The 25,152-nt window shown below is 36.0% G+C and overlaps 1 protein-coding gene across 2 annotated transcripts in view; it reads left to right on the forward strand.

Moving 5' to 3' along the window:
* LOC131065736 (protein OS-9 homolog) overlaps positions 1–25,152 on the forward strand; it is an 85,285-nt gene that overhangs the window by 58,584 nt on the left and 1,549 nt on the right. The window contains exons 2-5 of one of the 2 annotated variants that reach the window (XM_058000352.2): positions 3,677–3,759; positions 4,285–4,488; positions 4,676–4,747; positions 24,563–24,678. In XM_058000352.2, the coding sequence (XP_057856335.2) occupies positions 3,677–3,759; positions 4,285–4,488; positions 4,676–4,747; positions 24,563–24,678 (475 nt within the window). The remainder of the gene's footprint in view (positions 1–3,676; positions 3,760–4,284; positions 4,489–4,675; positions 4,748–24,562; positions 24,679–25,152) is intronic. The other variant, XM_058000353.2, reaches the window with a different exon arrangement.

The following is a 25,152-nucleotide window of genomic DNA, read 5'->3' on the forward strand; positions in this document are numbered from 1 at the left end:
GTTGATTTTAAGCACCAAAAGAATTTGTTCCTAACTTTGCAAAAAAAATAAATTTGCGTGTTTGTTTTTGTGATTCTTTTTAACTTTGAACAAGTGTGATTCTTTTTAGAGCTCTAAATGAAAGATGTGGTTCTTTTAAAAACTCCAAATGAATGTGTAGTTGATTTTAACCCAAAAGGAAAATGAATTTATTTTATCCTAACTTGAAAGACGAAGTTAGAAATATGAACAAATTTATTTCCTAAGCTAAAATTGCTAAAAAATCCTATTGTAGGGGTTAGTTAAAACCTGCACAAAAGATAATTAGTTAGAAAAATCCACATGTTTTGGTGGGCTTCTACAAGCGTAAAATTTTTGGTTTTCGGTTACAAGGAATTTTCTTACAACTCTCTGTTACAATAGCTCTACTCTGTGTGAAAACAGAAGTGCTATTTAACATGAAAGAGCAACAATATAAACAATAGTGCTAAAGTATCAATTTGCGAAGGTGCTAAATTGAGAACAAAAACGCAAGAGAATGACCTATGTGTCAATTAAAACATTCAAAAGTTAGTAGTCTTCAAAATGATTGCTCTTTGATTCACGTCGGGTTCACCAAATGATGTCATGGAAATGGGGACAAGGCAACAACAAAGTTCAATGTTAATAAGTTAGTTTCAACCATAAAAATAAAACAAAGAACTAAAAACCATTCCAAACATATCAAAAGAGATTTCAAAAAAGCATGAAAGAAGTTTAACAAAATAAAAGAAAGGAGAAGAGCCTCCCTAAGATGCTTCCATGATGCCTTTTGATGCTTCTCCCTTGTTTCTTCCCTCTCCAAGTCCCAAATGAGTGTAGCTCTCAGCTTTTAGCACTATCCATGGATGCCATATGGAGATTCAAGATGGTTGAATATGATAAACAAATGCTATGCAAGTGTAGATAGTGATGCTATGAAAAAGCTCTATGTTAATGCCAGTATAACAACAATACTCTAATGCTTTTTTTTTTGCTTGAGGAGAAGGGTTCTATTTATAGAAGAAATGGGGAAATGAAGGGTTAAGATTGAGCAATCTTAACAAGGGTTAGGATTGAAAGATATTCAATCCATGTGAGACTTTCAACCCAATCCCATGTTGACAAGTGTCACCATGAGGAGGCTTGAGAGGAGAGATAAGGAGCATTAAATGCTTGAGGGGACATGATGGTTACCCTAGTCAAAAAAATAAATGCTTTGAAAAGACACATGGGTTACATGAGGGTTAAGTTAGGGGTCAACGTCCTTAACCATGGGTGCAAGTGGAATTAACCATTAATGGTCATGTAAGAGCCATAAGTGGTTTGGAAGACTTTAGAGGTTAATTTGTTGAACACACAAAGCATTAATTGATTTTCAAAGACTTTGGAGTCTTTGAGAAGTGACTTCAATTTGCTTAGGAATGTGACAATATTTAGGGGATGGATTAGGTTAATTAGGAAAGGTTTAGAAGAATCTAGAAGGGGTTTAGGCATGCAAGTGGATTTTGTAGGAAAATGCAAGTGGGAGGAATTTTGGTATTTTCAATTAAAATAAAATCATTTATTTCAATTAAATGGTGTAATTTGCATTTGGATAAATATTCAAATAAATATTAATTTATTTAAATGAGAAAAAGGAAGATAAAGCATCAAAATGCTTGAAGACTTTGAGGGAAACCATTAAAGGCTTGAAGACTTTAAGGGAAGCAATTAAAGTCTTAAGAAGACTTTAAGGGAAGCCATTAAGTTTGAAGACTTTAAGGGAAACCTTTAAAGGCTTAAGAAGACTATAGAAGGAAGCTATCAAGTTTGAAGACTTTAAAGCCATTAAGTTTTGAAGACTTTAAGGGAAACCATTAAAGGTTTGAGAAGACTCTAGAAGGAAGCCATTAAGTTTTGAAGACTTTAAGGGAAACCATTAAAGGTTTGAGAAGACTCTAGAAGGAAGCCATTAAGTTTGAAGACTTTAAGGGAAACCATTAAAGGTTTGAGAAGACTCTAGAAGGAAGCCATTAAGTTTGAAGACTTTAAGGGAAACCATTAAAGGTTTCAAGTTGGTGAGGATAAATAGGATTTTAAATAAATAATTTATTTAAAATAGTTGTGCAACTTGCATTTGTAGGAAAATGCAAGTGGGTGGAGGATAAAGGTGATTTAAATAAATGATTTATTTAAAATAGTTGTGCAACTTGCATTTGTAGGAAAATACAAGTGGGTGGAGGATAAAGGTGATTTAAATAAATGTTAATTTATTTAAATGTGAGAGGTGGGATTTTGGGGGAATTTAAATAAATATTAATTTATTTAAATGTGAAAGAAGATTTAATTAAATAAATATGATTTATTTATTTAATTAATGGTCTGAATTTGGTTAAGTGAATTCAATCAAATAAATTGAATAATTTATTTAATCAATAGGAGAAGAGGGTTAAGATGAATTAATTAAATATATAAATTTTAATTAATTATTGATTGATGGTTAAATAATCAAATAAATACTAAATATTCATTTTAATTAAGTGGACAGATTTATGTGATTACACTGATAATTTATGTGTCCATACTTGCCATAGTGTACCGTAATTTTTCACCTCTGCTAGTGCATGAGCATTCATTGATTTGTGATCGACAAGTTTATACAATCCTTTCTCACCAGCAACAACTGCAATTGCCTTGTTAATATAGAGAGTTGTGACCACACATAAAGTTTAGTGAAAGAGTAGGAATCTTTGTTATTTCATTATCAGACCTGGTTGATTGGTCTGGGGATCCCACAATTGAAAACTCTTGCACCTCTTGTTCAACACTCCCAGCAAAAGTTACCTGCTTTGATCTCCATTGGCATGATAGGTTCACTCATATGTCCAGGCTTAGAGAATTCTGATGCTGAAAGATAGCACATGCCAACTGTGTTCTAAAAAAAGAAATGTTACCTGTGATTCTCCTCATGCTATACCATACCATGGCAGTGCACCTAGCAATCACAAGAAATGCAATCATTCTAGTGGCAGTGTGCCTAGCAATCACAAGAAATGCAATCATTCTAATGGCAGTGTGCCTGGCAATCACAAGAAATGCAATCATTCTCCATCCTAATGCAATCCACCTTTAATCTCTTTTGCAGCTGATAATAGTAACCGGGTTTGATGCCTTTTAGACCTAACACACAAGCCATAACATTGCATAATACTGCTGCTATAAGTTGGTAGCTACACAACAATGCTCATAACCATTTAAGTTTCTAACAAATACATGAACAGACAAGGGACTATATGTTATGAATAGACAGAACAAACTACTTATCTTAGCAAACATAAAAATAATCAGTTTGCCTAACTATATTCTAATCATAATGTATCTATTATGAAGAATAATGGTGTTTGTCATGTTTAGCAAGAGGTGAACTGGTTTGTGTGATAGCTAGGAATTTCTGTTAAAATGATAGATCAATTAGTGCCATCTGATCTTGAATTTCGGGATAAATTAGTCCTAAGAGACTCATGAGCTATAATGCGTAGACATTTAATTGATCCTTTAAGCTACAGATATTATTTAACAAACACTGGTATTGTTTTATATTCATTGTGATTTCTGCTTCAGGACTTAGATATTATGTGCCCCATCTTTGACCTTTTATTCACGTTTCTTACTTTTTCTATGGTTTTTGCATGTGAAGCAGCGGGTGTTATATTTAGCCATAGCAACCATGATCCTAAATACAAGATTGAGATGCATTCAGTGGATGCACCTTTTCATGCGGTGAGTTGTTTTTCTGAGATTGTTTACCGGTTACATAAAAGTTTAGCTAAATAAAAAGCTGCTCATCATTCTAAGCCAAAAACATTATTCTTAGTGAATATAAACAAGACTGAATCTCTGAAATGAAGTTAGCTGACTCTTATTTATCTTTTTTATATTTAGTGAGAATATTGTAATTAGCTTCCCTATTATTCCTTAGCATTGTTTTTACAAGCTGACTATATTTCCATTGCTGAGGTGTTATGTATTTAATGATTTATTAATCTATTGAGACTACAAATACTTTTCAAAACTCCTTTGAATTTGAAAATTTTAATATTAGCACAGTTGCTGTGGTATTTGAGCTTCTGATCGTTGCCTTGAAAACATACTTAATTTTAGGTAAAATAATCTAAAATCAAGGGTAATTTGGCAGTTTTCTGTGTAATCATACCAAATAATTGCTTACGACTTGTCATAATTTAGGACTTGCTCCTTTTTCGTTTGCTTCAATGCTTCTGACTGTTGTAATTTCATTCATACTAGGACCCAGGGCAAGAATCAGTTTTGATGACTGACAGAGAGGGGCAAAAGTTTGAATGTTTTCTTCCAAAGACTGATGTATATAAGGATGCCAAGGATTCCAATGAACAATATAGCAGTAGTGTTACTCTGGCAAAAGATAGGCAGATTAAAACTAAGACTCCAGATGAGCTTCTTGAGGCATTGAAGGACCAATGTTTCCTACGAGTCAGACTCCTCTAGCTTTGATGCTTATTTTACACAATTCTATTTTTCTTTATAATTAATCTGCTATTTGGTGCCAAAGAATTCATAGTAGAAGAATCTACTCTTAAATTACTGGGTTTTTTTAGAAATAATAAACACATCCATTCTGCCTTTGACAGTTTTGATGTCTGATTCAATGGTCTTGCAGCATGATGGGTGGTGGTCTTACAAGTTCTGTTACAAAGGAAAAGTGCAGCAAATTCACATAGAGGATAAAAAGGTATTGGATTGACATCCACTCCTTAATCTGTATTTGATTTTACAGGATTGAGTCAAGGACTATAGCAATCAGTCAAAGATTATAAAGCACTCCAGAGTCCATGCTACCATCAATTGTGTACTGAATAAAACATGTTTAACATTATAAAGCAAAATATATTTTTTCTAGACTTCAAAGACACACTGAAGCATTCAATGACAATGCCATGAACAGCCTAGGGAAAGTCAGGGCTTCTTGCTTATTCCAGTTGCTTTTGTTGAAAGTATCTAACAAGCAACTTAAATATTCAAGTGGTATAGTACTGCCTCTGATGGCCCTGGCAAAAACACATGTAAGGTCAAGCAGATTGAGATAAACACAAAGTCTATTTTTTAAAACTCTAAGCATCTATATGACATTCAACCTTAGATAGCACATGTGAATGCTCAGACATTCTCACAAACTAAGTCTTTTCTTTAAAACATTAAGCATCTACATGATACTCAAACTTATATAGTACATGTGAATGCTCATACATTCTCAGTTTTGCTAGCTCACCTCAATGGGTCAAATATACAAAATAGAATTTCCACTCACCTTGGGCTTATGAAAAACATCAACTATTGACGCAAAAAACCCAAAAATCTAAATATCCTATATTCATTTTCCTATTAGGTAAACAGATAAAAAAGTTATGTTCCGGTGAACTTAGGCTGCCCGGAACTGAAAATAGATGAAGTACAGCCCTAATAAATCCTAATTGCAGCATCAAATTTCTACTTCATGCTAACTGCAGTGTATTACTGGAAAAGCCTCAATGCAAGAGGTTCAGAAATGCAATTTCAAGGGTAACACTTGTGATTTTGCTGTGAGGCAACACTAGGAACTACCGTGAGTCAGCTGCAACATTTTGCGCAGTAAAATGCTTACTCACAGCAGGATGCTTTATGATATTCTGTCTGTTGTATATAACAATATAGCTCTTGATAAGACAAATTTAAGATGCTTGCAAATATTTAAAATTCCACCTTATACGTTTGCAAACTTGCTGTGAAGTGACTGATCTGGCAAATCAGCAATGACAAACTGCATGTTCAGACTCTACTTACCAGACCTAATTTCATACAAAAATCTAAGTACTATATATCATTGGAAAGCTCTAGACTAGATGATTCTAATTATATATGCAGATTACAAAAAACAATGCTAAGTGGTGTTTACTTGTGAAGGGATCAGCCACAACGGGTTGCACCGTAGGCAAAACTTTGCTTCTCTAATCTCACACAACACCCTAAGTGATATATTATGTAATGTCCCCTACTAGGTTTAAGTCTGTTTTAACCATAATTAATCTATTTCAATATACTAAAATTGATTGAGAGACTAATCATGAAGCCAGTCAGTGATATTCTTCAATTTATTAGTTATTAACAAGTGCTTATTTATTTTCCCCATTAGATGATTAATTTCATTATTCATAGTTCTTAATATAGATATTAGGCCCTGCTACTACTTCAGTTTAAAGGGAGAAAGGTCTATATATATTACCAAAGCACTTAGAGACCAAATACAATAGGTTCTCTCAAAGTTTACAGATCCAAGCCCTTACCTATCTTGGGTATACCCTCAAGGTTTATGGGTCATTGATCTCCACCCTATCTTGGTACTTAACCTATTGCTTGGATTTAGACTGCCCCTCTTTGGAACATCTCAATCCCTAACTTCTTAATACTGACAGTAGTAACAAGCATTATATATAAACATATTCTTCTTACTGTTATTAACTTAAGGGTTCTTTCTGATTTACATTCTAATATTGTTATTTGTCTAATCAAACATTCTCTCTCTCTCTCTCTCTCTCTATCCATCTATCTATAAAGTATGACTGCCATACATATTGCAGTCGATATTAATATTACTATTAAATTCTGCATAAGAACATTATCAGGCTTCATTTATTAAGTATACATATTAAATGCATCCCCATGCATACCACTAAGAACAAAGATGTTACTGCCTGTAACTTAATAACAGTTCTGATCTGATCTGATCTGTGGTGATGTCACTGGAGGCTTTTGATTCCTTTCCTTTATATCTCTCAATGTGAGGGAGAGGTCACACCTCTTCATTATGTATGCCCTTTGGCAAGAGACACATCCTTTCACCATTAGCACCTTTTGAAAGAGTGCAACTCTTCATTATTTCTGCCCTTTGAAAGGGGCACAATCTTTCACAATCAGATCTGCACTTATTTAAATCAGATCTGCACTTCTGACTCCCAAATTATCCCCCTCTCAAATGAGGTTCTCTTTTCCCTTTTATATGTCATGTTTGAGGGAGTCACAACTTTTCATTCCATGTCTTTTGACCATTCATTAACTTAATCAAATATTAATTATATTTAATTATATTCTTTTATATATTTTAATTTTAATTTAATTTTATTCTTTTGCATTTTAATTTTATTATTATTATTTACCATTAAATTCTATTTCAAAGTGGGGACATTACATATTACCAGAATTGTCTAGATGAAAAGATTTCGATGGTGTTTATGAAATTCTGAAAGTCTGAGGATAAGTGCTGCAATTTTATTGTGAGGTGATTTTGAGCATAACACTCAACTAGCTCACTTTTCTTAGAATCTTTTCCCATATTTAAAATTATATTTTGCAGCATTGAATGCCAATTTTAGGGATCCATAAACCTTGCAGCATGTATCAGATTGATATGTCATCATTCTAAATTCTAGTGACTGCAAATTGATATAATCCGTCTGCAAAATTCCCAAATTAAAAAATCTTTTAGTGCCTTTATCAATATTAATACTGTATAACTACAAGATCTGAAATCATTTGATGGAAGACAAATATGTTTGGAATGCTTATTATTTGCATTTGTTTCCCACTTGTATTGTTTGCTACTAAATTCAGGCGTGTATCGTGTACAGAAGGAAATAAAACTGCTTAAATCCACATGTACATAACATACTCCTTACACACATTCAAGCCACAAAAGAAGAAATTACTATGAATTCCAAAATGCATTATCTTTAAATTGCAGGGCTTCTCTTTGTAAAAGGATACATCTTGCTAGTATCAATCTTCCATGTACATGCATTTATTTATTGACTTATATCAGAATGTGATAAACAAGAATACATAATAAAAACTAAATCAACCATACTATAACTTTGGCAATATAGTAAACTACAGGCATGAATCAATATTCAGATTGCCGGACATACAAAGCAATAAGTCATGGGCAAGGGTAGAACTCAAATGGCATGTATGAATGTCCGAAAATGCATAAGAAAGCTAGTTATTTAAAATAACATAACAAATTCCTTAATCCTTCTCTTTTTCTTAAACATTGCATCATTGAGAAGGATATAGTCAACGCAAGTTTTATTTTTATTTAGATAAAAGGAAGCATCATTGAGAAATATAAAGACAATGTAGTTTTTGCTCTCATTTAAATAAAAAGTAAGATTCTTACAGTTGTGTAACTGTGTAATGTCCCATGTTCAGCCACCAAAGTTTGGTATGCAGATGTTGCTAACAGGGGTTGTTGGGTCTCAAATCAACAGATTGGATAGGTTCTAAGGAAATGCCAACTCCTATGATCAAATCCTCCAATTGACTTGGCCAACTTATAGAGTGAACCTATTTGGTTTCTAACTCTCTCACTTTAGGCTCTGCAGGACCTAGGCGGGTATACCTACTCACTAGTTGTTCCTTCAACTAATGCTTTTTATAGCAGATTTAGTGTTTTAATCTGATATCTCCTAGTCTCAGAATGGCATAAGTTCCTAGAATGGAGATATAGCAGATGAGTTCAAGATTGTTGTTGTAGAAGCTATTCGATCTATGTTTCCTAATTACTTCTGTTGCTTTAAAATAACAAATGATGAATATAATGATGAGTGTAATCTGCAATTAACCAGTGCCTTCTTTGCTGTTTGGGCTACAGAGTCATTGTACTTTCTTTAGGACTTATGGTGCGAGCCTATGAGACAGTTTTTTAATCCATCCCTTTATGGACCTGTCAGTTATTATTTCTTTTGAAACCAGTCAAATGCTTATATTGTATGTTGATTGAATGAATTTAACCCTAACTTTAAGGGACCAATCAATTAAGTTTTGCGAGGAACAATTACAATTCGCAAGCAAAACTTTCATTTCAACATTATAACATAAAGCATAACTTTAATTTCAAGAATATGAACAACCTTATCTCTTAGATAATATCACAGACGATTGCCAAAACAAAGTGAAATAATCCACAACACATACGCAAAGAAGAAAACAATTGATCATAACATGTATTCCATTATGGTTTGTATAACAGAAGACTTACAGGCTGTCACACATTGCTATCTTGCTCTTATCTATTTTCGTCTCTTTCTATATTACAGAAACCATTCTCATATATATATGGGAACGAAAGTTATTCATGAAAAGACACGTCTTTTCGAAATGCTAATCGTTAGTTTGAACGTCTCTAACAAACTTAAACAAAAAGAGATTAAGAATTCCTAAATGATGAATATAATCATCATCTTTAAAGGTTTTGATTTTAGCACTCTGTTTCTTCAATTCTTCTCCTTGCGACAGATATTTGAATATCATCTGGTTGACGGTAGGGGCCATGTCTTTACTTCGATCCATTTCTGACAAAGCCCAATTTTTGACGCTGATAAGCTCATTCCGCAAATCCTCCAGGGATATTACTTCTCCTTCTTTATAGACCGAGGGCATTCCAATAGGTCTCCCATCATCCAATTCCTTAAGATCTTTTTTCAACGTATCTTCGAGTTTAACATGATTCTCCATGTACGCTATCCCTTCAGTCTTCTCCTCTGGCGTCATTGTATCAGCACTATTTAGTACTTCGTGCAATCGTGCTTTTAATCTCTCATGCTCTGTTAATGCCTTTATAGTTCCATTGTACACCTTCCAATATGGTTCAACATGCGAAAGCATGGTGTTGAATCGATGTCCAATGATATCATTGACCAATTTGTCCATCTTTTGTTGGATACTATTTGCCCGTTTGGTAGCCTTATCTGCTTGATATTTCCAGTACAGGGCATCAGAAACATCATCCAAGTTACGTCCTGTGGGGTATGAGGTGTATTCGCTTATGGGAGTCCCTGTCTTATGGGAGTCCCTGTCTCAAGTTGCAATATTTTTGCTTGCAACTTTTGATTCTCCTCTTTAGATTTTTCGTACAACCCCTTATAGGTGATGTTCTCTCTGACCAAAAATTCTGTTTGGTCCAAATTTAATCTGGCAACATCCAAGTTTAATTTGGTAGTGACCCTTAATTTGGCAGTGACCCTAGGGTCAGTCTTTCCAACCTGATGAACCATGAGATGTCCAAAGGTTTCTTCAATATCTACAATAATAGGCCTCTTTCCCTTTGGATATAACGCCCATTGTAGGAGAGCCTTCTTATCAGGATCATATCCGGAGCCTAGGAATAATTTGTCTATTTCCTGAGGCAACACCTGTTGATTCAAGTCTTGCTTTTTCAAGAATCCGTCAAACAGAAGTGCTGAATTTATATCCCAACCAGAAAAGATGATTACACCGGCCTCTTTTAATAATTTTCTCCCTTTCTCAGGGGTCATATCTTTCATGAGGATATCGATTTCATCCTGCAGTCTCTTCATCTGTTCTTCTTCTGGCCTTCCAGCCATGCTTCGTTTCACATGAGCCCCTTTATACTGGTATAAAAATGAAAGGAATTCCCTTGAAGAGGCAAATCCGTCATCAGCAACAAAATCTTCATGCTCTGTCATCCTGATATCAACTACATCTTTAATGTTAATCTCACCAGTGTCCACATTCATCTCTGCTTCAAAACCAGGAGGATAATCTTCTCTAGGGGAATCAGCAGGGATACTACTAGCAGTTGATTTTGGTGACATGTGAGCCAATGGTTGACTATCCTTCTCAGTGTTGATAAAATGAAGGAATTGTGGGGGCACTCTATGCATGATTTCTACTTCATGTTGAAGTAGCTTTTTGGCTATTTCCAGAGGATCTTGGAGGTTCCCAAGCAGATCTCCATCTATCATCCCCCTTGCCCTTTTCCATTTGAAGGCCTCCCAAGTCATCTCACTCCTTTCTCTCAAAACCGTGGCCTCCTCTCTTTCAAGGTTCTTGATCAAGTCATCTGGCATTTTGGCCACATGGATTCCAGCTTTTAGTTTTTGTGACGCTCTGGCAGCTCTTATATATCCCTCAGGATCAAAGTTCTCTCTAGGTTCACCCAGGGTCATGCCATAGTAGTCTAATTTATTTTGAAGTAAATGGTAACTTTTTGAACTTTTAACAATGAAATCAGAAAAAACCAATAAACCTGGAACGATGGATTGTTTACCGAAATCTGTAAGGTGTTTGGCACTGACAGTAGATAATTGTCTTACAATCTCCAGGCTAGCCACCCTATTTGGTACTGTAATTGGAAGCATGTGTGGTTTTCCTTCATACCCAAATATCTTGATTTCTGTATGATTATCGTAGCAATACCAATCACCCCAATTGTGCTCAATCTGGGACTCTGGAGAGAAGTCTTTTGGCCTGAGGAATCTTTTAATTTCAGGGGACAGAGTATAATCCCTATGTTGCCCAAAGGCCGCACTAAGGGGTTTCACAAAATATTCCTGAAAGTGCCAGTATTGGTTGTTCATGAATCTCTGATCCCATGCAGAAACCCACAAATGAACTGGTTTCTTCAAACCATTCTTATCATAAGCTCTAATGCAGAAATCATCTGATCAGAAATTGATTTCTTGTCCACAATAAAGAATAATATGCATTAACAAAGAGTACAATGAAAAATGGACATTCACAAGGTCTCCTTTTAACTTCTCCAACCCGTGATTTAAGGCATCTGCAACATAAGTGGCATAATCAAATGACCTAGGGTCTTTTGATTGTAAGTCAGCACACAGAACCATGACCCCAATATCCATGAGAGGATGAGCCTCTAAGCCTAATACTTGGGCTGCAGCATAATATGTATACTTAAAATATGGATGGAAGTGGTTGACATCAAACGACACCTTGTCATTTTTGCTGAACGGAACAAAGGACCCACCCACTTTCGGCCGGTGAATAGGTAGTCTCCATGTCCTGTAGATGTTTTCCATGCTAAAGAATTCTTGTGACAGTTTCTGCATATCGATTCTATCCTCTACTTCCCATTCAAGATCAAATACCATATCAATAGTTTGTTTGTTAATCACCACTAAGGGATTCCCTCGGTAATCGCATATGGTTTTGGTTCTCGGATTATAACAATCTGCCAGAGCTTTCATTAGTTCAACATCCACAAACACGTTTGGGACTACCAATTTCCCTAAGTTCTTCTTCCATAGATTACTTATGGGCTCAGGAGCATCCCTTCTTTTGTAGCTAAATAGGAACAATTCATGTCCCCTGATTTCAGTCCAGATGTCTCCTAGATTTTCAAATCTATCCTCCAATCCTTCTTCCTCACTTTTGATCTTTTTAGACCTTACACTAGATGTGGGACATTGGTTTAGCAAATCCTGAGTCGGAGCTCTCCCTTCTTTCTTCTGTCTTTTGGGCTTCTCTTCAGGGTTTAGCTCTTTTCCTTTCCTACTCTTTTTAGAAAAAGAAGAAGAAGGTTCCATGATTTCAGCAAATACGAGAGACAACACTTACTTGGAAAAATGTCTAGCTCTTCTGATTGTCGTTCACGAATTTTCGCAAGTTCTTCACAATTTTCAGTCTCTTGGCATCAATCTGGCTCCTATGAAAATTCGATCAGTTCAGCTGTAATCGTATGGGCAACTTGTGCATAGTTAATGTCTCTGCGTCTACAACGGCTACTCAAGTGTTTAAACTTAATTGCAGATGTGACATTCTTCACTTGGGCCTTTAACTCTTTCGCGGGAAGTACAGTTTGACCAAAACGATCGTAATTCAAGTTTTCGATGAAACCCTTGTCTTCGGCCAAGCGTTTTGATCTTTCATCGAAAGCCCATTCTCCTCGATATTACCTTTTCGGTGAGTAACCCATGTCGAGAAGCCATCTTCAAGACTCATCGAAATCATCTTTTCATCGATAAACTTTCTGTCGATAAGTTATTCGCAAGTTTCATCGAAATCATATTTCGATGAGTTTCGTTCTTCGGTGAAAGCTTGTGCAAGCTCTTCGAAAGTCTCACTCCTTCGATATTCCCTTTATCGATGAAACACTTCAGTTTTTGTTCGATATAATGCTGTCGATGAGATCTGCATTTCGATGAATGCTTTATGAGTTTCTTCGGCAGTTGTTTCTCCTCGAAATCACTTTTTGCCTTTTGCTTTTCACTTTTCGATGAAACTTGGGCATCGATGAGTGGCTTCCTTTATTTACCGAAAGTGATATTCCGCCGAAAACCTTTTGCATAGTGCTTTACACGTCATGCTCTATTTCGATGAAAGCACTCTTTCGATGAAACTCCTTTTGAAATGCTCGATACAATTTCTTGGCCGAAAATCTTTAGTCTTCACGCTTATGGAAATATATATATTTTTATTTCAAATATAGTGTTCAACAGGGGTCATGTAGAAAGATGCAAAAACCAGAATAAACATAAATTAAACTAATCGAAAGTAAGAAAGGAAATTGATAAAGATGAGTTATTTAAGAAGAAAAGTGATTAGGAAGAAATCGCTTAACAATGCTATTTAGGTAGCACTCAAAAAGAATTATTAAGGAACCACAAACTGAATTAGTTATGAATGGTCAACCAACCCATAGTTTGCAAACTTGAATTCGGAGAGTACTCAACAAGCCCCAATTTTTTGACTTGATAAAAACTCAGCAACTTCAAAGTGCTAAAATATCTTATAAAAACACTCTTTTTCTGGAAAAATTTAATTACAAAATGTATCAAATGAGTCTACAGAACCATGAGCAAGTGTTTTCTAATAAATTTGATCATAGTTTTAAAACTCTTGGACTCGCCACGGACTCGCCACGGACTCGCGAGTCCATGGGAGCCACGAGTCAACTCGCCAAGGACTCGTGAGGCGAGTCCTGGCGAGTCTTTTGCAAGGACTCGCGCTCGTGAGGCGAGTCCTGGCGAGTCCATCTGAAAGACTCGCGAGTCTTTTGCAAGGACTCGCGCGAGTCCTTGCAAAAGACTCACGAGTCTTTCAGATGGACTTGCGCGACCTAGAAAATAAGTCATGCAAGCTTTAAAATTGATTTAAAAATTTTTTTTTTTGCCTTCATTTGGCATAACTGAGGGAGTGAAAATTAAAAGAAAAATAACACCCGATGCCTTTATAAAATAATAAAAGTATTTTTGGCCTCGTGGGGCGCTGCCCCTCAACCCCGCGCGCTGCCCCTTGACCCCAACTTGGGGGCGCTGCCCCCAAACCCCTGTCGAAAGATATAGGGGGAAATTGTGCCGATGGAAGTAGGGAAAATTTAACCTCGGAGTCTGATTAGGCTCCATATAACAACATAATTAGCATTGAATAAATCTTGGTATTATACTTTTTAGAGTTGAAAGTTTGAAACTATGAGTATGTGACATGTGTAATGTTTCAATTATGGCTCTTATGCTCTCTGAATGCATTAATTTCTTTATGTTTTTTTGTAAAACTACGCTTTTTCTTTTTGCCGAGTCTTTCACGAGTCCGAGTCCGAGTCCAAATTTTTGGTTTGCTGAGTCCGAGATTTTCAACTATGAATTTGATTCTTGAATACGTATGGATTACCAAATGGCATCATCATGTGAAGTCAGATAGTGGATAGAAATTAAAATAGATTTTTCCTCAGAAGTTGTATTCCCTCTTAGATGAATGGGATTCATATTCCAAATTTGAATCCATTTTTACCATAGCTCGATAGAGTTTCTTGATGGGGGGACAGGTTCCAAGGAATAAGTATAAGAATTGCAAATAAAACTTTGCCATACTATGCAAAGTTTAAACTAATAAACATAAAAACATGACAATGATTGCATTGTAACTTGAACATTAATGATGGTGGGTAGAGTTTTGGAACTTTGGGAGAAAACCAAGAATAAATATAAGAATTGCAAATGAAACTTTGGCATACCAAGCGAAGTTTAAAGTTCAAACTAATAAACATAAAAAACATGGCAATGATTGCATTAACAATAACAATGTTGGGTGGACATTTGGGGTCAAGGGGCGATGCCCGATGTGGGGGTTTTTACAGAGCCCCCAACGGGTTCAAGGGGCAATGCCCCTTGTGGGGGTTTGCGGGCAGAGCCCTCATTGGGGTCAAAGGGTAGTGGGGGAAGAGCCCTCATTGGGGTCAAATGACAGTGCCCCTTGTGGGGGTCTGGTGGTAGAGCGCCTAATGGAGTCAAGGGGTAGCTTTGGGTGCAAAGCTCCTAGTGGGGTTGAGGGGCAATGCACCTCACGGGGTGAACCACAAATAAGGCCTCCAAAACCTCCAAAACCTCACAAACCTTCATTGCAAATGTCATTTTCACAATTGTATCCCCTCTCTTTGTATTCACTCTATATAATCCCTTGGCAACTTTTGAAGGCATAAAACAACAAATTTATTTAGAGAATTGGACATGATCTTTAATACTATTTCTTACCCTAGCATAGAAACCCTATCAAGTTTGGATAAGAAGACACTTTGGTATTAGAAATTCATTATGAGTAAGACCTTGCTAGGAAGATTTTAACAAGTGTTTTAAGAGAGCACAAACGGAGTGGAAGTCGTGTTGAAATCAGCAATTGCATTTGACCTTTGTGTAGCCTGCATCTTGCTTTTATCATGCATTTTCATCACTTTTTTTTTTGCATTTTGACCCTTTTTTGGGCTTGCTAGGTTTTCTTGCGAAACGGGCGAGTGTTTGGTGACTAAATGCGGGTTTATGCCAAGTTAATGGTGAGTAATGACAATTTTATGGCGAGTTATTGTGTTGTAGGCTTGACGAGTTAACCCGTGAGTACTTGACAAGTACTTCTTGTGGGTGTAAACCATGAACCAACCTATGTAGGGTTGTCTCCCTTGAGCAAGACAAGGTATACAAGGAAGGTAGATCTAGAAGGAAAGGCATCAATTGGGAATTCTATTATATGTTTATCTATTACTTATTTGAGGAGTATAAGCCATTACATTTATAGTGTGAGGACTAAACCCCTCATGATTAGACAATTAAGAACGAAAACCCTTAATTTTCATTATTGTATTAGGGAGAAAAACCCTTTGAGTCAAGCAGATCTGAAAGCACTTTCAAAGCAGACATACAAGTGGAAATCATCACAACTTGAAGGAGAATTATAGTAGAAAATCAAGATAAGATTTATTTTAAGAATTGTCATAATTATTAATCTGAATATTATAATAAATTCATAATTATAGTCAAAGTCATATTTATGAATTTAGTGCAATAATCATTTTGGGTAAGGATTATTGTTGTAGGGAAAAAAATAGAAATGCTCTAGAAAGGGACATTACAAATGGTATCAAAGCTTTGATCCTGTCAGCCTGTGGGGTAAAACTAGAATGTTGGATACATTCTAGTCAAAGACTTGAAAGTCTGTAGAAGGAAGAAACATGGATCTTATGCAAGGATTATTGTACAAACTTGAGGCTCCTCAAATTATTAATTGATATCAAAGTTTATCAGATCAAAGTAAAGAGGATCTATCAGGTATGACTCATCATCGTCTATCCCATCTATAATCCAATCCATTTTGAACTCTTTCAATTATCTTAGGGTTAGCCTCGTCCAATCCCACTTTCATACTTCATAATCATCTTTGTAGTCTTCCCAAAAGTCTTCAATATTTGGGAAGTGAAGTTAGCTAGGACCAAGTTTGAGGTTATCTCTGATATAGCCCTTATCGTTGAAAGGAAACCTTATCTTATATCCATACAAGTTGATTTTGACCAATGCCCTTTCAATGTTTTCTACATTTGAAGCAGACCTACAACTATAGTGATTGAGCCCAATGGGAAATGGAATGCCATTTTTCCTTTTATCTCAACATTTGTTATTAATTGTGCTCAATTGTCTGCAAAGTTTAACTAGGATGAGCCTATCATCAACATATCTTGGTAGCTTGAAGGGGTAACCATTAAATCTATAAGAATAATATTTAGCATATTATAGTTTAGATTAGATAGTTTCTAATTTAGTCTTCTGTTTCCGATTGTTTCATTTAGAAACATTGTACTTGTAATCTCTTTAAAATGAGCTTTCATCTCATTAGTTAAATATACAATTGCCATTACATAGTATCAAAGTGGGGATAAATTTTTTGAAAAATTTGCAAATCGCAGGGGTTCTTGGTGTCGTTCTTTGTTTAGCCTTTTGTTTTGGCCCGCATGACCTCTTTTGTGGTCGTTCTGTTCATATTCGGCGGCCATTTTTTCTCTTTACCCGCACACATTTCTTCTACATCGGATTTTCTTCTGCATAGCAAAATCTAAAGCTTACGTTTTTTCACAGGCCATTAATTTTCTGCAACACATCAGCCTTGCCCGTTCAGTCTTTTCAGCCCGCATGCAACCACTTCTCTGTGACGGGTTTTGACTTTTGTGTGACGTTCTATAGATGCGATTTTGTTTTGAACATCGTTCTTGCTCGCGATCTAAGCCTTGCAACCCGTGTTATCTTTCTGATTTCGTGGCTCTTTTCTAGGTTCTCATCAACATCTTTGTGCGATCAAGGGTTTTTTTGCCTCATCAGTCACATTTTCCACGAATTTTCTGTCTTTTCCTCTCTACCGCAACCTAGGGTTTTTGGGTCTTTGTATCTGTGGCTTGCTATTTTGTGGTTGTTCTTTCAAACTTGACCTGGGTTTTTTTGCAATCATTTTTTGCCTTGGGATCCGTGCTTGAAATTTGTGCCTCAGTATCCATGTTTGTCTACTTTTTTAGCGACTTGGGATTTGTACATTGGAATCTGTGCCTCGGGTTTTGTGCAATCCTTGTTTGACTGTCTTTTGACCAGCAACGTCCCTTGTTTCTCGTGCCTCGAGAAGCATGCACAATGGCATCACTCACCAATATAGTGCTTGAAAGGAATTAGAAGCTCAACGGGCATATTACAACACCTGGAAGCAGCTTATGTTGACTATCTTCGAGTATCAGTGACTGGACGAAGTCGTGTTGGGTACTACACCTTCTCCTACCACCATTGGTAAAGATCAAGAGAAGTATGACGAGCGCAACCGTGAAGCTGTCATGCTCCTCAAATTGTTCGTCACTGATGATCAGCTGCCACAAGTCCCTTCCAAGGACAGTTGTAGAGATTTGGATCCACTCGAAGGATCTCCATGAAACATCAGACAAGATTAGAGCATTCTTTGTAAAGAAGATGCTTTTTTTGATCATTATGGACGAAACGATGTCGCTCCAGAAGCATTTGTCTAAAATCAAAGATATTCATGACCAGCTAGAGTCTATCGGTCGAAAATGGAGGAAGCTATGGTGGTCATCACTCGGAAAAGTCTACCTGAGGCCTATGAGCATTTCATTGAAACACTCAATATCACATCCACCAGTGTTGATCTCAAGTTTTTTGACCTCTGCAACAAGCTTCTACAGCAAGATAGATAGAAGCAGCAGTTCGGGACCAACACCAGTACTTCCTCTTCTGAGAATTTATGAGAAGGGCCGATTTATTATTAAGGGTGATTAATTATTATAAGGCTGTTCATGGCTTTAAGAATTCATTCAAGGCTGGTGATAATGGCTAAGGCAGGTCAAACTTGTAATGTCCCTTGTGGGATCTTTTCTAATTTGCAATTTATTGATATAATTCTTATGGAAATGTATTAGTGGAAATATTGCTATGTAAGACTTATATTAAGATACTCCAAGAAGTACCTAAATAATGAGTTTGAAGTGTTCTAAGAGACACTGATATCTACTTTTTTATATAGTAATTTCTAATACTATATCTTGTCCCAAGAGAAGTCTGATCTGGATTCTAATGTAAATCTAATAAAGAGGAAGGTTTGCGATTATAAATTAAGAGAATGTATATGCAGACAGTGCTATGGAGTATTATGATTCACTTCGTTTGTAATAGCATAAGAAAGAATATATTGTTTGATCCTTAATGATCGTTGTCTCTGAATGAAGACTTGTTGTGACCTTTTCACACATCGCCCCATTTCAAATGGGAACCCCACTTTCTAAGCGTTGAATTTCAGTTTTGCCTTAAAATTTGAGTGAGAAATGATAAAAAATGTTGCAAATTATGAAACTTTTGTGTGGAAATGCCAAAAGTCCTTATATGAGTCATTTTTCCACTCCTAGGAGGTGAAATAAACCCAAAAACGAACAAAGTCTCGATGGACTTCTATTTTCCACCCTTGAAAATTTGGGAAAATTCATAAAGTGTAATGGGCTGCCCTGAATGGTCTTTTGAAGGGTTTTTTTTTTGTGTCCTTGTTTGATACAAACTGCACTTTAGTTGGACCTGGTGTGTTTAAGATTTCTTGTTTTTCTTGCATTCATTTATTTTACTAACACTAGCACAACATGTTTAGCGAATTCAACTACTGAAACATAAATCCATAGATGACATTCATTTCCATTTCAAAGCCTTAATGCTAATAGTTTCCAGTCTTTACTTCAAATATTCAACACAACAATATTTTCCAATGTCAGAGGCAAAAATTAATCTAAGTACCAAACATTTACTGTTGTTGAAGGACTGAAATATAGTGAGTAAAGATCCTGCGAATTAGCCACAGACATCTTCCAGCAGCGCCCAACGCTGGGACAATCCCAGCACCACGCTTGGTCAACTAACTATGCATTCCACCTGGAAACGCCCATGTCACTTCTACTGCCCATTTCCAGGCTAAACTCTTTGCTGCTGAATGTGGCCTGCTACCTCCACACACTACCTGCTCCAGCTGTGGTATTAGATGGCTTGCTAAGCACAAGTTGGGCACCGTCCTTCATCATAACCCTGTTGCACTCCACCTGCCTATCTGCAACCTCAATATACTGCATCTGGTATCACGCAGTTATGGCTTAGTCAATGCAGCCTGAACGCTGTGGACTACACCAGCAGCCAAACCACCGGCATTCAATTGTGTGGGTCGTGTCTCTGCTGTTGGTGTTGAGTGAAAACACTTCCCCTCCCAATTCGTGCAATCTGAAGTATCGAGCTGCAGCGCTGTGAATGTAGAAGTCGCTAGTCACTAAGTCCTGCGTTATTCCGCCAGCTGAGCATTCGCTATCAAATTGTGAATATACATGCCCATCGATTCATTCAATGCCCTTTGTTTTTAAATTCCCCAGACGTGGACTTTCATAGGCATAGAGAATGATGCAATTGAGGGTGAACGTCCTCAAAAGCCTGAGACAACTCTGGTAATATTTCCAGAAACACAAATTCCAAGAAACACAATTTCCAAGATGTCTACAGTAGCTTTCCAAGCCCACATTTATAACTCCATTTGGGCACAATTACCAATGCATCATAAATGTGGGATAAAACAATGTTATAATATAATATTAATATCCCCTTATGTCTCCTCAATGAAAGGGAACTTTTAATTTTTCCCTTTAAACATTAGTCCTAGCATTTATTGATCCATAAAGTTAAATATTTAAATTTAACTTTAGGAACGTATAATTTAATTGCCCAATTAAATAATGGCTCATTAATATGGCAAACCAGATGAAGAATTAAATGCACCAAAAATACTGACATCCAAAAATGCTTCAAATATTTCAAGTCACTGAGCCATAGTTGACTTACTATAAATAGTATGTATCTGGAAACCCTGCCAAAACACCTCCGATTGGCCTGAAACTGGAAATGCCTAGGCCAAAATCCTCACTGATCCTTGTAAAGTCTTGGTTAGCCCTCAGGACTAGGGAAAAATGGGCTACCGACAAATCACCACATGTCTGGCTAAAAGGGGGACATTACAGTCTGCCCCTCTTGAAATTGCTTGTCCTCAAGCAATCTCAACTCTGGATGTTGCAAAACATTCTTGCCCTCCCAAGTAGCATCCTCTATCAGCAAATTCTTCCATTTTACTAAATACTCTCTGATGACCCGTCTCCGTAAAGTACACTCCCTAGTATCAAGGATAGCCTCAGGAACCAAAATTAGTTTCCCCTCATCATCCAGAGGAGGTAACTTTGCTTTTTGCATGTTTTCCTTCAAGGACCTCATAATATCCCGACTCTCCTATAAAAGGTCCTTAGCCTTAGGTACACGGCTAAATAAAGCACATATATGTAGTTCCAACCTTTGGGTTTATATACTTGCTTAATAAAGCACATATTGCATTTTAATACGTTCATGCCATTTTAGTTTCTCACTCACCATGCCACCTATTTATGGTGCTATCAGCTATGTCATTATGCCAATTGACAGGTCAATATTGTTTGACCCAAAATTCTAGTGTCTACAGCATATGCAGTGTTACCAGCCAGAAAAGCACTTTCACAAGGCATCTAACAACGATGCTTTTTGGCCCAAAGTGCTATTTGTGTATGGAGTCACCTAACTGCTGGATGACTCATTCAACAACTTATTAGACTGTACACCACCTTCAACTAGTATTGCTAGAAATATTAATCTGTATACAAACAAGATGGGATCATGTTACCTTAAATATGGAACATAAAATAAAGAGTAATTTAGAACACTAAAATACAACATGAATTCCAAATAGTAATAATAGTAGATATGACATTTCATAATAAAATTCACATGTCTATACTTTCAAAATATCACATATGTTCATAAAAGAGTATAAGCTACATCATGCGTGTATAAAACTGAAGCAATTACATGGTTTGCACTCAATGAATAAGGTCTACAGGTGTACCAATTTATTACTTCTAGTAGGCACAAGATGAGGCACTGTGGTTTTATTTATTACAAATCCTACTAAATGATTCAATTCAAAGGATTGTGATATCATTTATCAGCGTTGCAAAGTCCGTGGAAGTTTCCACCCTCTCTGCTTTCTGCTACAGTTGGCAAGTTAGTATCTAAAGAAGTTCTGCATGACAATATAATAACAATTGGTTAAAATTGGATGAAGTATTTTAAATCTTTGTGGTCAATCAAAGACATGAAAACAAAAATATGATGGATAACTTTTGAAATAATTAATGTGATATAATTATTGCATGTTTTGAATTTTTCATTTGATATTGATTGATAGCATCAGCATTTTTAACAATAAATAGCCATATATCTCCTTTGCACGTACGTGGAAACTGTTTAGAGAATTTTGACTAACAGTGCAGATCATGATAATAAAGATGAATCTCAGACATTAAAAAATCCTAGATAAGTTTATCAAAAGATATGAGGACAAGGGAGGTTCTTCTCCAGAAATAGATGTTGCTGTTGGTGTACTTTATTTTCTTTGTAGTTTGTAGTCGTACAATTCCACATTTATGATGGAGACAAAATGTATTACTAATCAAATCAAAGGTGAAATTATACGTAAAAGTGTTTATATGTAGCATCCATTGTCTGGTCATTTTTCATCATGTCAGTTAACAACGCATTCTAGATATTGTAGCCTTATTTCTTCAAATAACATATGGAGTTATATAAAGTAATCCATCTGTGTTTTGAGCTCCTGAGTCATGATTTATTTTCAACTCGAGCATTTCTTTGACACATGATTAATGCAAATAGCCGTCTCAGACACCCATTTGAGCTTTCTCTCTTTGAAGGACATACCATGCTGAGTTGGTTGCCTTTAGCTGAAAAGTTTCCCGTTTTATGTGCTTGACCACAATGTGAAGGTTTCTGTCAGCATAAGTAATGAAACTGTAAGAATTGGCTATGGAGGTAGCCACCCAAGATCTAGAGGTCTAACGGAAAGCACAATAACAAGAGAAATAATGCAACAAGAATACACTGTATTCCTATCAATGGCACAATACAATATGATCAACTGGATTGAATAGTCACATAGGAGACCCCTTGGTTATATAGCCAAGGTGAGAACATAGGAGTGCATAAGGTTATGACAAGTGTCCTAATCTTATGACATGAGACAAAAAGTGAAAATCTATCATCCCACCTAAAGCGGAAAAGTGATAGTGTGATAACACCACTAAAGGTGGATCACCCACCAAAGGTGGAAAAGTGCAACCACAAAAGGTGGATTTGATAATGTGATAAAAGCACTAAAGGTGGGGACACCTCATAAAGTGGAAAAGATAACATGATAATGCCACCTAAAGTGGAGATGCTCCAACAAACTCATATGTGATCTCTAAGTAAGCTTAAGTGACGTGTAATTAGGACCTAGGTGAGAAATAACCAAGGTAAAATGCCTTAATTACACCAACAGAAACACCTACCAATGTCCCTAGTTAGGAACAAGAACTTTTTCTTTTATTGCATTTGTTAGAATTGCTAATGGCTTTAAATTTTAATCACAGTGTGTGACTGTTGTGCCTATTAGAGCTGTATCAGTACAAGACAGATTTGTACTCGCTATTGGTAAATAACGTGTTGGATTTTTTTTTCTTAATACATTTATGTGAAGAATCTTCATCATTTCTATCAAATAATGTAATGAGTAGATGTTCTGTATTGAATGAGAGATAACTGGAAAAAGAAACACAGCATAATAAAGAATATACTTTTTATTGTCCCTCACATATTAGTCTATGACTTCTGTCCATACAAGCAAATTATGATGACATGCACTTATTGCCCATCAGGAATTGACTAATGCCTTATCTTTGTACAATTAGGGTAAGCTGGTTGAAATTTATAATTTTTTTTTGTACAACAAAGATTGTGATTTATTGAAAACTGTGACATGTACTTCCATTAGCAGAATTCAACCATTTTACTAGCATGTTGTTGTCTTCTAGTAGTTTGAAGTAAAACTGTTTGATGCATCTGTCTGATTCTAGTAGGCTCAAATTTTCCAAGATTGATTTTAGCCACAAATATTATTAAAATTAAAGATCTAGCCTCTAGAGTAAGTCTGTCTTGTTATGTAGTGCTGTATTATTTGATATAGTCATAAATTTTGAAGATTGACTGTTAATTATTATCCATGGAATTGTTATACATATCTGGCAGTGAGAGTGAAGTAAAGCACATAGGATTAAGCTCATCAACTTGTCACTAACCTTGAACTAATCTACCATCTATGATTGACAAAAGTCCTATCTCGAAGGTGACAATAGTAAATTTGTTCTCAATTTGAGCTTCACCCTTTGAGCAGATGGATACAAATAAAGCCCCGGATTTATGCATGCATTTTCTAGTCAGAGCTTACAGTAGTTAGCAACAAGAGAAGGTTACTATGAAGTTATGAACAGATTGATAAACATTTAGAATTATTTAACAGGATAGTTTTACACAACTCTTCCAAACCTTTATGATAGAATTTTAATAACCCTCTTAACTTTTTTGGGCACATTTTACTGTCTGAAATTAAAAATCCTTCAATAACTCTTTCTGTTCCTGTACATTATGCAACTTTCTCATTTTGCTTGGTTATGTTGCTCATCTGCAATGGATTTCCCATAATTGTTTAGGCCAGATGTTCTTGATTTCTAGGCAGCTTTCTCTAATCTTTAAATACATATCGTGTTGCAAGAGAGTAGTCATGTGGCTGTATCCCTGTAAAGCTCTCATGAATGATCATGCTTAAATTTCAACTGCTTTGCTGCATGTTGGATCACACATATCTGCAGAGGTTCTGCAAATGTGTTCAAGATTACAGTTTGGATAGAAAATTTTATTATCAAAATGCAATTGAAAACATTTCTTGGAAAACACAAGGCTTGGGTTGTTAATCAAAAGCTACATATTGACTTTGGCTATATGATTTGCAGTTGCTGCAGCAATTTGTTTTGGGTGTTTATGATGAGAAAGCTACTGTAGCTTTACATCAGAGTTCGCCGGATGTTTCCCTTCAGAAAGATCCCCGTTCCAAAACTGCAGCTCAGAGGTAAGGAAAGCATGTCATCATTGATTTGTGACTAGTAACAAAATTGGTTTCCAAGATTTTATTTAAAGGTCAGTACAGTATTCCTTTAGTTCAAATTTTATCTTCCTCGGTTTTAAAGATTTTCTTAACTTGGTATTCTTTTGAGACATTGTAAGAGGGATTTTTTTAAGGTTTTTAAATATTTGAAAATGCAAGATAGGAATATCCACCCTAGCAATATATAGCCTGGTATTCCCTTCTCAATTACAAATATTACAATGGTACCATCTTTTACTTTCTCTCATCATTCGTGATGAGACATCAACATATTGCTTCCAGATTTGAGAAAATCTTTGATCATTGTTATTATAAATTACCTTACATCTATGGTTAGCTGGTCCACTCACAATCAAATCATCCGTGAAAATGCTAAAAATTATCATTTATATACTCATCATTGATTGTAGTTGATGTTCGGACACTGGTTTTTTTTTT

This window comes from Cryptomeria japonica, chromosome 7, assembly GCF_030272615.1.
Source record: "Cryptomeria japonica chromosome 7, Sugi_1.0, whole genome shotgun sequence".
Taxonomy (NCBI): Eukaryota; Viridiplantae; Streptophyta; class Pinopsida; order Cupressales; family Cupressaceae; genus Cryptomeria; species Cryptomeria japonica.